General features: G+C 47.8%; 1 protein-coding gene across 1 annotated transcript in view; it reads right to left on the bottom strand.

The window, feature by feature from the left end:
* LOC147896277 (squalene epoxidase 3-like) overlaps nt 1–15,988 on the bottom strand; it is a 28,109-nt gene extending 12,121 nt beyond the window's left edge. Inside the window, exons 1-4 of the mRNA XM_087382338.1 lie at nt 15,638–15,988; nt 15,365–15,476; nt 14,813–14,987; nt 1,758–1,926 (exon numbers count right to left, since the gene is read on the bottom strand). Coding sequence (XP_087238464.1) covers nt 1,758–1,926; nt 14,813–14,987; nt 15,365–15,476; nt 15,638–15,892 — 711 coding nt within the window. The 5' untranslated portion in view covers nt 15,893–15,988. The remainder of the gene's footprint in view (nt 1–1,757; nt 1,927–14,812; nt 14,988–15,364; nt 15,477–15,637) is intronic.
* Between the last annotated feature and the right edge of the window lie 777 nt (nt 15,989–16,765).

Raw genomic sequence — 16,765 nt, 5'->3', positions numbered from 1 at the left:
AGAAAGACAGACAAAAATCCATTGCATAATCTAAGGTATGTGTGGGAAAAATTTTGGAAAGGAATTTGTTTTTAAAAAACCCCCAGCACATTAACTTGAGAAACATGTTGATGACGACAAGCCCCAATATCTGCATTGCACTGTCTGAATCTAGTCTATACCATAGATCGACAAAACCTCATTGAAATCAAATCCGGCTGTACAACCCATACATGCAGCAAAGGAAATAAAGAAGAAGAAAACTAAGGGGGGGGGGAAAGGTAACCAAAGTAGGCTAGAGAAAGGGCTATGTAGAAAGACAGACAAAATAAATTGCAAAATCTAAGGTATGTGTGGGAACAAAGACAATTATGAATACAAGCAAGAGAAAGAGCAATGTAGAAAGACAGACAAAAATCCATTGCATAATCTAAGGTATGTGTGGGAAAAATTTTGGAAAGGAATTTGTTTTTAAAAAACCCCCAGCATATTAACTTGAGAAACACGTTGATGACGACAAGCCCCAATATCTGCATTGCACTGTCTGAATCTAGTCTATACAATAGATCGACAAAACCTCATTGAAATCAAATTCGGCTGTACAACCCATACATGCAGCAAACGAAAGAAAGAAGAAGAAAACTAAGGGAGGGGGAAAGGTAACCAAAGTAGGCTAGAGAAAGAGCAATGTAGAAAGACAGACAAAATAAATTGCAAAATCTAAGGTATGTGTGGGAACAAGATTGGAAAGAAAATTGTTTTTAAAAAACCCTCTGCATATTAACTCCAGAACAATCAATGAAGAGAAGCCCCATATCTGTATTGCACTGTCTGAATCTAGCCTAGACAATAGATCAACAGAACCTCCTTGAAATCAAACCCAGCTGTACAACCCATACATGCAGCAAAGGAAAGAAAGAAGAAGAGAAAGAAGGGAGGGGGAAAGGTAACCAAAGTAGAAGAGTCGCATACATACTTCATAAACTATCCAAAAAATGCATGCATCCATCGTAGGAGAAACCCCCAAAAAAAAGGCTTCACAAACCACCATCAGTAAATTTTGGAAAGGAATTTGTTTTTAAAAAACCCCCAGCATATTAACTTGAGAAACACGTTGATGACGACAAGCCCCAATATCTGCATTGCACTGTCTGAATCTAGTCTATACAATAGATCGACAAAACCTCATTGAAATCAAATTCGGCTGTACAACCCATACATGCAGCAAACGAAAGAAAGAAGAAGAAAACTAAGGGAGGGGGAAAGGTAACCAAAGTAGGCTAGAGAAAGAGCAATGTAGAAAGACAGACAAAATAAATTGCAAAATCTAAGGTATGTGTGGGAACAAGATTGGAAAGGAAATTGTTTTTAAAAAACCCTCTGCATATTAACTCCAGAACAATCAATGAAGAGAAGCCCCATATCTGTATTGCACTGTCTGAATCTAGCCTAGACAATAGATCAACAGAACCTCCTTGAAATCAAACCCAGCTGTACAACCCATACATGCAGCAAAGGAAAGAAAGAAGAAGAGAAAGAAGGGAGGGGGAAAGGTAACCAAAGTAGAAGAGTCGCATACATACTTCATAAACTATCCAAAAAATGCATGCATCCATCGTAGGAGAAACCCCCAAAAAAAAGGCTTCACAAACCACCATCAATAAATGATACTTCATTGACATCAATGCTCGACACAGAGGACCCAGAATGCACTACTCTCATTCAACACTAATAGCTATGATAAGTACTGGAGAAGTTATAGAAAAGAGAAAATAGACCTTGGAAGTACAAAGTGTATGCCTGAGGTTTGAAAAGCATCCATCACAAACTATCGTCAGAGGAGCATATGCCTCTTGGTCATTTCCACCACCAATCCTGTACTTTACACCCTTTACAACACCATCCACTTCAATCAGGGATAATGCCGTTCCTTGTTGCAACTTGACCCTGCAGAAAACAAACCACAGCTACAGCCAGATATGAAGTATGAACATACATCGATGAGAATATCAGATGGAACATATATCACTGAGAATATCAGATTCAAACCCAATGTTGCGTCACAAACATCACCAAGACGTATTTGGTCTTGCCCTTTATGAGTGTCGCTCACAAAGCATCAATAACCATAAACTTTAGTTGTGTACTACCTGCTATTACACATTTCTTCGGTGTCCAGAAATACTTCTTTTGTAAAAAAGTGCTACCAATATAGTATACACGAATAACTCAAGGTATATATCGCTGTGGGGCTGCTCCTGCGAGCTTCCCCTCCTCACCCGCCGTACCTCTACCTCCCCCTAGCCTCTCCTTGCCTCGCCTCTCCCGCCCTTACCCCTACGCCCTCACCCCCACCTCGCTCCGTCCCCCTCGCCACGCTCCACCCCCCCGTCCGCTCCCCCCCTCCGCTCCCCCCCGCCCCGCTACCCCCTCCGCTCACCCCCGCCCCGCTCACCCCCGCCCCGCTACCCCCTCCGCTCACCCCCGCCCCGCTACCCCCCTCCGCCCCAGCCCGCTATCCCCGCCCCGCTACCCCCGCCCCACTACCGCCCTAGCCCGCTACCGCCCCAGCCCGCTAACCCCCTCGCTCCACTCCGCTCACCCCTGCCGCCAGCCCGTCCCCTCACCCCTCGCCTCCCGCCCCGCCCCCTCCCGCCTCTCCGCCCTCCCGTTTCACCTCCGCCTTCCCCTCCCGCCCTCACCCCCGCCCCCCCCGTTCATTCGCCCCACCCCGCCCCCTCCGCCCCTCCATTCCACCCCGCCCCCGTCCGCCACCTCGTCCCCGCTCCGCCTCGCCCCCGCCCCCGCTTCCGCTCCCGCCGCCACTTCACCAGTCTCCCGCCTCCACGCCTTCACCTCGCGCCACCTCCGTTCCCGCCACACCCAGGCTCCACCCTCCCGCTTCTACCCCCCCGTTTTTGGGTGACAGCCTCTTCCTCATCGGAAGCCTCGCAGTTTGTCTTGGCGGTATGGCGGCTCCCTGCCCGGAACCGGAGGCCCAGACGGTCCCTCCCTCTCCAGATGCCTACCGCGTCATCCTAACTGAGCAGCAATCATCTCGGGTTCAGGAGGTTGCCAATGACTTTGCTCTTACATCAGTCTACGGCAGAGTCATTGGACATTCCCCCTCCAAATCAGCCATCAGGGACTGGCTCCAGTCCACCCTCATGTTAGAGGACGGCCATATTGTGGAGGTGGCCCTTATGGGAAGGGGCATCTTCTAGCTCAAACTCTCCAGTGCGAAAGCTGCGAGCAACCTGATTGCTAGCTCCCCCACGTCAGTGGACGGAAAGATTATCATGATAGTCCCATGGTACCGTGGATTCAGCGCAGCAGATTTTGATGCCCGGTTCCGTATACCTCGCCATCCAGTGACGCTAGTTTTTCCTGGTCTTGCTGCTGAGCTGCGGCCGATTGTTAGGGACCTGGGCTCCCACTTCGGCTGGGTCATGCACGATACTTTCGCCAATGCGGTGACTACGACAGGAGCCCCCCGAGTCCGTGTGGCTGTGGTGGATCCTGCGACTCTCCCGACAGTGATCGAGATCGTGACAGGCGCCGGCAGCATCACCCAGAGCATGGTAGTCACCGGACAGCCAGGACAGTGTCTGAGGTGTCACGGCTTTGGACACCTGGCGGCTGCCTGCCCACGTTTCACCAGCTCTTCTCGGCCCCCCCCGCCTCCCCCCTCTCCGCCCCCTCCTCCCCCCTCCGGACAGCCACGCCAGGAGGAGCAGAGGCAGCCGGAGACCGGACCAGAGATAGCTGGCGGCTGGACTGAGGTTAGAAGAAAAAAGAGAAAGAACAAGAAGATTTCTGATAAAGGCAAGGAGGCAGAGGTTACCCCGCCTGTAGCTGCACCTCAGAGACCCGATAGGCAACCGCCCCAGGGACTTGGGAGAGCATCTTCTTCGACGGTAGCCCGCCCTCCACAGCCTCAGGTCCCCCTCTCTTCCTCTCCCCAGCCTCTCCCCTTCCAGCCCCAGCCCATCCCCCAACGGCACCCCTTGTCTCCCGACCCGCAGCTTCAGCCCCCTCGTCCTCCTTAGTCTTCTTCCCCTCCTTTTCAGCCCCAGTTCCAGTTGCAACCCCATCCCTCCCCCCCCCGCCTCTTTCAGTTCTCCCGCAGAGCTAGCTGCTCCGTCGGTTCCTCAGCCAAGGGCAGTTCCCGCTCCCCCTCCTCCTTCTCCTCCGCCAGCCGCCCCTGAGGAGTCTGAGCTGCCTATTCCCCAGCCTCCTCCCCCTCCCCCTCCGCTGGTAGGACACCCGGAGTCTACACCACCACCGGAGCAGGCTTCTCCGTCCGCTAGCCCCTCAGTGGCAGACTCGGATGGGCCTCAGCCTCAGGAGAGAGAGCTCCCCCGTGACTTTTACAGATCTGGCCCCTGGGACTACCTGGATGTGGCCGACCTCGGGACCTTCCCTGCTTGCCTCGACATCAGTATCTTCCTGCTCCGCAAAGGGGCGGATGGGAAGATAGCCGCCTTGGCCCCTAGGGATGGCCCTAGCTTTGCTTTCACGTTCCTCAGTGACGGCACCGAGACCTGGACAGACGACTCGGTCTGGGAGGCTCTCAGGGAGCAGACGCATGCTCAGATTTGTTCCTGGATAGGCCCGTCCGGTGGGCAGCTTCTCGAGACTCAGTGGTCCGAGGGTGACGTGCGCCTGCGGTGGCGCTGCGCCGCCAAACGATTCAGACTGATTGTGATCCTCAGGCCCCCCCTGTCTTGGCCCCTCCCCCAAGATGTCAGAGCCTGGACGCCTCAGAAACTCCGTGCCTTCTACGGGATGTCCACCTCAGAGATCTCGAGCTGGCTCGAGAAAGCCTTCGTTCATGGTACCAAAGGCCTCTCGCCTTTGCTGAAGGTGTTGAAGGACGGGCAGGACGACCCCGCCTCCCCCTCCAAACCTTCCCATAAGCGCCAGCGCCTCTACTCCGAAATGTCAGCTTCTTCTTCGACCTCGACCGCGAGCAGACAGTTGTTCAATGCCTCCCAATCCTCACCATGAGCCTACACCTCGTATCCTGAAATGTGAACGGGTTTCACTCTTCTGGCACCCGTGGTCCCAGGAAGCTCATTTTGAGACAGGAACTTCAGCCAACAGTGATAGGACGTTTGGATGTATTTTTGCTCCAGGAACACAAGCTTTCGGCGGCTCACTCCCGTAGATGTGGGAAGATCCTCACTGGTCGCTCTCACACTTATTGGGAGCCCTCGATCGGCGCACTGGGGAGGAGTGGTGGTGTCTGTACTTCCGTGGGAGAGCAGCTAGCCCAGGGAGTTTTCGGTCATGGCACGTTGATTCCAGGTCGTGCCCTTTGGGTAGGCCTGGAATTAGAGGGTTCCAGAGTTGGAATTCTCAACATTTATGCCCCCACAGATCTCCGTTGTAGAGCCACCTTCTGGAGGACACTTACAGGGATTCTCCCAGACATGGATTCCTGGATTGTTGGAGGTGGCTTCAACAATTTGGAGACCTTGGAGGACCAGCAGGGCAGAGGACCGGAGTTTACAGGTATGTCTCAGGCAGAGCAGTCCGCTTGGGACTCTTTTATCTTTGCGACAAGAGGAAGGGACTGTTGGCGAGACCCGTCCTTCCGGCATTGGCACGGGAGCTTGGACTTCTCGTGGGGTTTCCGCAGGGAAGGAGGCAGACTCCTGGAGAGGCTGGATAGATTCTATGTTAGTGATTGGGCCATCAGCAGAGGCGGTCAGGCCGGTATAGTTCTAGGGACGACACTCTCCGACCATGCGCCGGTGCTCTTATCATTAGATTCGGCAGCTCAGACCCTTCCCCCCCGCTCATGCCGGATTCCCGACTCCATTTTCTCGAGGGAGGACGTGCGCAGCAGTATTTGCGATCTTTGGGATAGAGACTGGGGCGAGTGCGCGGACTTGGTTGATTCGGTGGCGCAGGCGTTGCAGGAGTCCAGCCAGATCTGCCAGCTTGCAGCCCTACAAGTTCGACAGGAGTGGTGGGGTAGAGAGAGAGCCCTTCGGAGAGACCTCGCCTCCATTCAGCGGCTCCAGCAGGCATCCCCGGGCTCATAGGAGCTTCGGATCCAGGCCCTTCGAGCCAGAGCCCTTCTTGAGGAGACACTCCAGCGTCGCTCAGAGTTTTCCTATCACGCCTCTCTCTCCTTCTGGGCTCGGAAGGGTGACCGGATGTGCAGGGAGTTCTTCAGGACACATGGCCAGAGAGCTACAGGTGATCAGCTTCGGAGTCTCAGGACAGCGGCGGGACACATCGTCACGGATCCGGGAGAGGTCTTGGGATTGGCCACCGACTTCTACAGGACCCTGTTGGTGCAGCACCGCACCTGGTCTACATCACTTATTCGAGGCATGCCAGCAGGACCCCACTTTCCTTATCACGCAGGGTACTTGGGGGCTGCTCGAGGGTATCCCGCAGCACCTAGCAGAGGCAGATACAGGAGTTCAGGAGAGGCAGCCAGTCTGGGAGATTATCAGCAGCATAGCAGGGTGGCACATTTGGACCTCGCGTTGCGCGCAGATCCTCGGTGGCACCTCCTCATCGACTGCCCAGGTCATGACTGATATTTGGTGCGAGATTATTCATACCCTCAGAGGCCAATGGGACCAGATTCAGGGAGATTCCCAGTCCGGTCAAGAGAAGCGGAGACGCTTCCTTCGGACTTGGAACACTCAGGGCCTCTTCTTCGAGCAGACCTCGCAGGGCCTTCGGTGGTGCTACTCACCACCCCGATGGCTGTTCATTCACACTCACCTTATCCCAACGTGAGAGAGTGATTTATTGTGTTACCTTTTAGGGCTGTGTCCGATTTGTGAACGCAGCCCGTCAGCTACAAGCTGACCTTTTGTATCTTGTTCTCGAAGTAATATAATTAGCACTGTTTTTTCGGAAAAAAAAAATACACGAATAACTCTGACCATGCTGATGGTGAAAATTTGCCATGGCATACAGTACTGGACTAGATTTTGCAAGCTATGCTAGCTTCACTTTGTCATGGAAATATGACCAAGGTCCCTAGAGGTCTAAACATTCAAACTTAATTCAACTAGATGCCTTAGGCATTGTGACTCTAAAATAAACATGGATCTATCTGTGAGTACCAAATAAAGCTGTTCAGCCTTATTTTGATTCACATCTTCAATCTGAGTAGAGAGAATGCTTAAGGAGCAGCTCAAATAAGTCACTAGTAAGCTAACTTCAGAAATAGATATGCTTTAAAAATGTTAGGTCAGCATTGTGCCTTTAAGTCTTGGATGTCAGGATAAACCAAAAGCACAGTGGAGCAAGATGCAATGATGGAACAGCAAGAAGGAATCAGCAAATGAAGCAAATAGAGTAGTTTATTCCAGAGAGGAGAGGCCCTTATAAGGGCAATGCACGTGCCTCAAAGGAGAGCATCTCCAGATCCTCAAATCACTCCATTGATCTCTCAATCAAGCCCATGAATCTCTCAATCACACATAATAGAATCTTCTACCACCAAACCTGGTCACACTAACCAACACACAACCCTTGTACCCCTTGGTACACCCCATTACATCAATTTGTCCTTCATACCCCCCCACAAATTAATGACCTCACCCCAGCAGTAGTACATGGGAAGCTTCATGGTTTATTCACACCAGTAACAACACTCATGACCCCAACCTATGACTCACTTTGGTTATGGCTCTTGGTTTACAACTGGGAGATTGGACAATGACTATGTATGGATATCCCCATGGGTCCAACAAGGTAGAACCCTTATTGACCACACACACAAACAACTTAGAAAATATATGGGTCATCACTCTTGTCAAGATTGACTTGGGTTGTGAAAGCAGTGAGAGCTCTAACATCCTTTGGTTCTTCTTCTTCTTTCTCTGCTTCTTCCACAAGATTTGTTGAAAATTTCTTATTTGTATAGCACTCTTTCTCAAAATGTCCAAGCTTTCCACAAAAGTTACACTTCATCTTGCTCTTGCTAGTGGATCCCTTAAAGTTTCTTTTGACCAAATATGCCCCATGTTCTTTGTAGTCATTCCTCTATTTGATTTTTCTTTCCTCTTTCAAGAGTGATACCTCTATTTCCACCAAACTAATCTCAAGTATATTAGTGAGAGTAGTGACAATAGTGCCATATTCCTCAATTAGGCTTTTGAGCAAAATAACAATTACAATGCCATCATCAAGATCAAATTTGATGCTAGCTAATTGAGTCAGTATGCTTTTCATGAAGTTTAAATGTAAAGAGATTCATTCTCCTCTATCAAATTTCAGATCAAACAATTTGATGAGCAAACTAAACTTGGAACAGTTCCCCCATGCTCCAAAGATAAGCTCAAGATGACTCCATGCAGCATGAGCAGTCTCACAACCATCAATGTCGTGGATACCATAATCACTCAATCCAAGAGCAATTGTGGCTAGTGCCTTTTTATCCTTAGGAAGCCATAAAGCCTCTCCTTCCCTAGTGGTTGGCTTCTTTTCCTTCCCATTAGCCACATTCCAAATCCCCTCCTTCATAAGAATAAATTTAAGTTAGTGGCAGTGTCTAATCCCTTTACAATTCTTCAAAAATCACCATCACCATATAGATGCATGTTACAAGCAATGAAATCTGAAAAGCCAAGTTCCTTTGCATATTGATAATAGTAAGGGACTTGGGATTTGGAGATTAGTTACCTCCTTATTGGTGTGTATCTAGGATTTTCTTCTTCTTTATCTTCCTAACACATGGAGTGTTGCTAGAACCACAAGAAGAAAGCATGTTCCAAAACTATCTTTTCATGAATACAAAGCTATGAAGAAAAGATTGTCAATATACCAAGTAGAATGTTTGTACGTGAATGAGAGACTCCCACAAGTCTAATGACTGAAATCTAGTACTCTAGCATAGTCAGTACTAAAAATTCTTACAATCAAACTAAGAAGCCCCAAATCTTAGTTGACTTGGTCAACCCTCCAATTCACAAAATTGCCAAAATCAAAACTCAAAAATGGACAGAGATTGGAGGTTGAAATTCAAGCTATAGAAGCAAGCATTGAACGGGCTTTTGCAATGGAATGAAACCTCTTTTACCAGAGAGAAGCCCCTAGAGAAGAATTGTGCAATGCCACGTTAGAACGATAGTGAGAATAGCGCCATTTCCGACTGGTTTTTTTTCCTTTTCTCCTCATATACTGGACCATTGTTGCTCAGACTTCATCAACATGCTCCTTGTAGCATCGCCCAACAATAGCTAGAACCACTTTATGAATGGTGGCTCCTACGGGGAGCATTACACAAATCTTCGACAACTGAAAAGCATGTCGGCAAAGGCAAAAGGCGCGACCATTGTCTAATTCCTCCTAGCCAAGGATTCGCCCCAACACAAGGATGCTTCGGCTTAGAGGACGGTGGAAATGACTCATAGAATGGAGAGAACAACAGACTTGGACGGGAAATGGCTCATGCAATGGAGATAACAACAGTTTTTCTGCCTTTTCTCCTCATATACTGGACCATTGTTGCTCAGACTTCATCAGCATGCTCCTTGTAGCATCGCCTAACAGCAGCTAGAACCACTTTATGAATGGTGGCTCCTACGAGGAGAATTACGCGAATCTTCGACCGCTGAAAAGCGTGTCGGCACGGGCAAAAGACGCGACCATTGTCTAATTCCTCCTAGCCAAGGATTTACCCCAACAGAAGGATGCTTTAGCTCAAAGGACTGGCTCATAGAATGGAGAGAACAAGCCTAAGTAAAATATGTGGCAAGAGAATGAAGAAAAGCTCCCCTTGGTGAAGATGATGACATGGCACTCAAAGAGGGCTCAAGGAGGGTGGACGTGGCTCTGATACCACATGATGGAACAGCAAGAAGAAATCAGCAATTGAAGCAAATAGAGTAGTCTATTCAAGAGAGGAGAGGCCCTTATAAGGGCAACTGATACAATGCATGTGCCCCAAAAGAGAGCATCTCCAGATCCACAAAACACTCCACCGATCTCTCAATCACACCTAATAGACCTTCTACCACCAAACCTGGTCACACTAACCAACACACAACCCTTGTACCCCTTGGTACACCCCATTACATCAATTTGTCCTTCAAGCAAGGAATAGCAACCAGGGGCAACAAGCAGGGATAGCAACCAGGCACATTTTGCCAACATGTACAAAGATATAGACATTTGTCATGGCATGGTGTTGAATCCCCACTAGAATCTAACCCAAAACACAGTCCACGAAAAACACAATGGAAATAAGCACACGACTCACCTCCCAACCAACCCCAAGCACATGGGCTAGAGAACAGACTCCCAAAAGCCTATGCCCATTGCCCATAGCTCTAGTGTCCCATACCACCAGAACCCATTCCCAAGGGACCATTGGCACAGCATCTCATGGTCTGCCATGTTGAAGGCAAGAGTCTGGGCTCAAGATCAAGACCATACCATCCCGTGGTGTGTGCACACTACACATTGAATGCCAACACTACCCTCGGCCACTCTTATATAGAAAAGCACCCCTTTTATGGAAAGCATCCTATCTAAATATAGCCAACTCGCCCTTTGCTAATGTTCAAGTCCTCTAGCCCATGTTAGCATGTTTCCCTTGATCTAACCCAACTAGATTAAGTTCACTAATCCAAGGATTGGCATCCATGTACATAACACGTGGCAATATAAATGTAGAAATCTCAGTGTTCTACCTTGGTTGAAAGAAAAAGACTAGGACGTATAATAACTCCTTGAGGGATCACCTCATGACTCCTTGGACACATGCAGCCCTGCTTACTTGTGAGGAAGGAATGCCCCTATTGTTTGAGTATATGGTCGCTACTATGTGGTGCAGGTGCTAGGTCTCAAGTGGAAATGAGGCGAAAGCAAACACTGGCAATTCTAACTCTGGCTATAGTACTCCCAAGGCCCACAAGAATTATAAGTCGTGTAAATGACTGACCCAAAGCTACAAGATCGAGCATGTCGAGTGTTTGTGGGCAGATTCTCAAGCCACCTACACGTAAACCAATACCCAAAAAAACATGGAGACAAGCATCAATGATAGGAGAACCTTCTCTCTAGAATTACTTAAAGAAGAATACTTCGAGCTTAATTCAAATGCAACATCGTAGTGTTCTCATATCTCATCTAAGGAAAACGGTTATCTAAAAATAGGCAAAGACTCAAATATGTCCCCAAATTTGATTTAGGGATTTTCATTCAAAGGAGAGCCTCACGTGTGTTGCAGCTCGCTAGTGGTTAAGAGTCCAAAGGGATCCTTGTCACAATTTACTTGGAGTTTGGATTGCCAATTGCATCGCACTCTCATGCGCGTCCGCATGAGGGCATCCTTCGTCTTGTCCACGTTTGCAATAGCATCTTTTCTTTGGTTTCAAATGACATGGTATTCTTTTTTTCCCAAGTAGTGTCTCGATAAGAAAGAGTATAAAGACATTGAAGAAATCCTTGCCCTAGCCTTTTTCTTTCAGTCAAGCCGGGAAAGCCCTCACAACTTCCTTAGGGCAACAAGCAAGGGTGTAGGCACCACACACTGTGACAATCCAAAGTGATGTGGACAACATGGTATTCTTTCTTTTTTTAGTGTATTTGATTCCATGCTCGCACATGGGGGTAAATTGTTCGTCTCGTTGGTCGTGGTTGTGTTGTTGGGCATCGCACTCAGTGGCTTTGGTTTCCTATCAAACAAGGGTGTGCTGTACAGTGTCACACGTAGTCCATTGTCTGGCATCACAAAGGACCGTTTGAGCATGGCAATTAACTGTTCTTAGTGGCACTCCCATGATAGGACTATCAGTATTCCCATGAATTGCTGAAAATGGATCTCTACCTCAATTAGTAGAAGAATAGTTATGGATGAATGCAATGTGGAGAGAAGACTTGCATACTCCTACATGAAGGGGGATACCCCTTCATTCATGTCCCTTAAGATCCCTCAAGTACCCTTCATTCATTTATATCTACCCTTAGCCAATGACTCCTGACCTACCATTTTATGCATCCTAATGTACTTTTCCCTTTCCTATACCCCTAGGACCTAGAAACCTGTGTGCACATCTTTATTGATAAATATTGGCAAGTATTATACCATTTTTTGGTACCACCCATACCACTCCATCCCAACAAGATCTAAGGGCTAAGTCAGAACCCTCGCATCAAGATCTAAACCACAACATAGCACTGTCTCGAGAATCATAATGTCAATAATACAATTTGTCATGTAGCCATCCCAATTGTAGCACCATCAATGCCCAAACTGTAAAATGACTAGACCGGGTAGATGTCATTGATGAAAATATTCCCTCTTGCTTATATCGCAATTGCCCTTAACTTCTTGCTAAAGCTTCAATATCCTCAAAGAAAGACTATTTCATCCATTCTGCATCTGATGCCGGATGGTACTTAAACTTCAATAGGTATTGGATTCTTATTTGTTTTCCAGTACCCTTCTCTTGATGGTAAAGAATATGTTCCGTTATCAAAAAGTCAATTGCATCCTAAAGTTCAAGAACTTCTTCGATTGGAGGTTGGGATAGAGGTTTCTTTATAATCCTTCAAATTGCCGACATGAGAAGTAACCTTCATTTTCCAAGAATCTAGTAGTATCACCCTGTAAATAACCTGATTTTCACCAAGAAAAACTACTACTTGCACTTGAAAAGTCCTATAGCTATTCTGTTAAAAGGTAGTGCACTACCCCACCTGTGAGCCCCCGATTTGAGGGGACAAGGGGGCAGAAGACCATAGGGGTAGGGGAAGCTAAAAGACAGCAGACCTACCTGGCAGGGAACCCGTGCAGCAGCAAAGGATGGCGTGGCATCCTAGGCACCTCTTGGACCTGCATACGGGCGGCATTGGGAGCTGCAACAGCAGCCCATGAGTAGGGCTCATGGGCCCTTATATAGGCCTGACCCAAGCCGGCCAGATCAGCCAGCAAAGGCCAACCAGTCTGGTCGGTTGGTGGGCTGGCAGCCTGGCAGGTCAGTGCATTGGGCAGGGAGCCGACTCAACCAGATCGAGGGGGCCTAGCCCCTCCTATAAAAAGCCATCATTCCCTCCTCATTCCTCATCTGCACAGACTGCCTTGCACACAAGCAAGCGCACAAAGAGAGGAATAGGCTCAGCATCATTGACAGCATCTCGGGCTGCTTGTACACGCTCATCCTTTAGCTTTTGTTTGCCCATGATTGTGGAGGAATATATCTGAGTTCTGTCCTATCTCTATTTCAGTTTTTCTGGGTGTTGTATGAGCTAGATAGGAAGTGAGGTGTTAGTGATTCTATCCTCTATTTTCAACATATTCACTACCTGTTTCACATATTTGCTATGACCTCAAACTGGTTTAATCCTGCATTTATCAATCTTTATAAGAATTTAATCTCCTGCGATGCCCCCAATTGCTTGCTTTTCTTACTCTTCACAAATAGATGTCCAAGCAATAACGGGCACTCATAAAATGGATCTCCAGCCACTATCTTCCAAACATTTCTTTTCTTTAATAAGCCTTTCTTTCTCCCCTTTTGGCAGGACTGGCATGGCACATAGGAGTACCTTTCCTTGCTGCAGAATTTACATTGACTTGTCCGTTCATAAATGGTTGTCTAAATTGCTTTCCTCGAGGAAAGCTAAACTTGGAAGGAGTCTTTTATGTAAATGTTTCAATGGTATTATCATGTCTCCTTCAATTTAATTACCACTCAACAACTTCAGCAAGCGTGATAGCTTCACTCTTAGTTGGAATAAACAATTCAAGCTCATAGCGGATGCTTGGCTTAAGACTTGTTGTGACGTTAACAAGTTTATCGTCCTTACTCTTCTGCCCAAATTTCAATGAAATTTTCCAAAAGCGAGCTGTAAACTCCGACACCACTCTCTTTCTCATATTGCCTTAATATAAAGATGAGATTCTCCTTATAGTTCAAAGGCAAGAACGTCAATTTGAAACTTAAAAGTCCCTTCCCTCTCCAATAGTTTGGCAAACAAACCACCACAACAATGCATCTTTTTCAAGATGTACAGTTACCAAGTCAAGCTTCTCTTGGTTAGTTTTGGATATTTGAGAAAAGTACAGCTCAAAATGCCTCACCCAATTCAGAATTTTACCCAGATCTCTTGATCGACATGTCGTGTTTGGGAAATTAAAACCCTTACTTTTGTTTCAAAACTAGGCTTTTTAGAGATTGGTGTTTCCCCATACGAAGTATCCACAAATCGTGGGCGTTTGGTAGACACATTTTTCTTCATAGATTGTCCAATAAGAGTATTCAAATGACCCACTCACCTCTGAAATCGATCACTCTTATATGGAGGAGATTGGGACTCTAGGTGATGGCTCAAGAGGTAGAGGAGATACATTGAAATCAAGTGGCTTAGCAAAGAATTAGTAATTCTGGAAAACTACTTTCCTTACAGCTGGAAAGGGGTTCTTTTCTAGTTCAATTATCTGGAGGCTGCCCGCTATTGCTTTCAACAATGTAAGTGAGAATGATCGAAGACCCTTCTCCTTCCGCCTAATCACACCAAGGGGGTGCTTTTAACGATGCAACGGAGAATGATCGAAATAACGACTTGATTGCATGAGAAATTTACGGAAAATGCTCTAAAGAAAGCTATAAAGAGCATCCTTCTAGCCAAAATGCTAGAAGGAATCCTTTGTATCATTTGATAAGAATAAGGTCTCCTATTGCTTTCAAGTATGCAATCTGAAATACTTCAAATCAGAGATTTAAAAGCTGGCCTAATGGGCAATGCTTCTACCCTGGGGTCGTGCATTAAGCTTAAATCACCTAGCTTTGAGACAATGAACAGTGCTCAACACTTCCCCAGAAAATGCAAAGGAAAGCAGCCTTACGTTGGAATCTGGGCAGCTTTGTTCCTCATTCTCTGAATAAAGCGACCATTATGAAAGCTTCGGCCAGCTACGTCAACTCCGTGACCCTCGAGAGGATAACCCACTTTCGTATTTTTGCCCTCTTTGAAGAGAGCATATCCAAGCACCCGCTGGGCATCGATGTCTTCAACACAATCTAAAAATGATACAAGTGTGTTAGGAAAATCATACCTGAGACTATCGAAGGAAAGATTACAATAAACGCTGCAATTTGAAGGCACGCCCCGTATTGTAGCAAATACCAGCCAAACCGAGGAGTGATCGCTCTCGTTGAACACTCAGAAAAAACAATTTCCTTCTTCCAACGACGGCGGGAAAGTCGAAGTCTAAGATAATGCAATTCAAGAGACAGCCATTGTCGCAACGCCCCGAAGAAACGGGGATCACAAAAAGTGAACCAGTGCCCCTAGCCTCCCTTCAAAAACGGAGACGCAATTTGCGCCTCCACAACGTCGCCAGATGCATGCTTGATAGCTTTGTCGCGTCATGTGCATTCAATGATAAGAAAATTACCTGTAAGGTCCAACTCCGCTAGCTTCAGGTATCCTCCTGGTTGTAGTAGCTCTCCTACGATTCGATCTGGCTCACTGAGATCCCTTTCAATCACTAAAACTTTCCTTCCATCCTGTCTCGTCGATCCAAGCCAGCATATCAGCATGTGGACACAGATCGCTCTTAAGCAAACTATCATAGACTTTGTACAAACTCAGAATCCCGGGCACGATCCGAGTATACATTCAGCGTATACGAAACCGAAACGGAAACGAGTGGGAAGGAAAGGGCAACCTTCCCGAGCGTGTGAGCGAGGGCGGAACCGGCGACGCCAGCGCCGACGATGATGATATCAATGTCGTCGTGGGAAGATCCGGGAGGGGAGGAGAGGGAGGGGGGGGGGGAACGGCGGGGGGGAGAGGGGGGGGGGAGGAGTGTACGTTTACGGGAGAGGGTAAGGAGGAGGAAAAGGAAGGAGAAGAGGAAGGTGAAGAGGAGGAGGGGGAGGAGGAGGAGGAGGGGAGGAGGGGGAGCCATGGGGGGGAGCATGCAGAAGAAGAAGCTGTGGCTATGGCGATGGAGAGGTGTGCTGTGGTGGTGGCTATGGCGACGAAGTGAGGAAACGGGAAAAAAATGAGAGAGATGAAGAAGATGGCGAGAAAGGCGTTACACTTTGAATATATATTGTAATTAAAAAGCTTTTTAGGCCTTGATTGGCTATTGGCTTCCCAGGGCCCTACAATCCAGTACTTCCTCCAGCCGCCAGCTGTCCGAACACACACCCCAAATCCACCCCCCCTTCGTGCCACTCTTCACCTTGACCATTTTCCCCTCCTCGTTTGCCTTTTGGCCTCCCATATTGACTCACGCCTTGGAGACTCCCGCATTGAGTCTTCCCTTGTGGTTGCATGTGCGTTTCTGGTGTATGTGAGTGCCACACCTGTCTACCCGTTGAGTCTTCCCTTGTGGTTGCATGTGTGTTTCTGGTGTGTGTGAGTGCCACACCTGTCTACCCGTTGCCCAACCGGTCCAAGCCTTGGAGACTCGCCAATGGAGTCCTACCTTGTGGTTGCATGTGTGTTTGTGGTGCGTGTGAGTGCCACACCTGTCCACCCATTGCCCAACCAGTCCAGGGCGGAGTGCCCCTCCATAGGATCACGGGTGCGTAAGTGTGGTGTGGGTTTGTTCGGGGGGAAAAAAAGCATTTCCATCTTCACCTTTCAAATTTATTTCCCGATTCTTTGAAACCTAAGTTATGTTTTAGTAGCTGCAACGTCTGCAATTCTCGAAATTTCAAAACCGCCAGTTTCTCGATCTGTTGGGAACCTTGCTCGCATGCCCACATCCAGGTTGTTCTCCATATGTCTCACAGATTCATTCCCAACTTCTCGCTTACATGTGCCTCCATGTCATGACCTATTC

The sequence above is a fragment of the Dipteris shenzhenensis genome, chromosome 12 (genome assembly GCF_047967505.1).
Source record: "Dipteris shenzhenensis isolate YYH24624 ecotype China chromosome 12, Dip_SZ_1.0, whole genome shotgun sequence".
NCBI classification, from domain to species: Eukaryota; Viridiplantae; Streptophyta; class Polypodiopsida; order Gleicheniales; family Dipteridaceae; genus Dipteris; species Dipteris shenzhenensis.
This window is presented reverse-complemented; position numbering and strand designations above follow the sequence as displayed.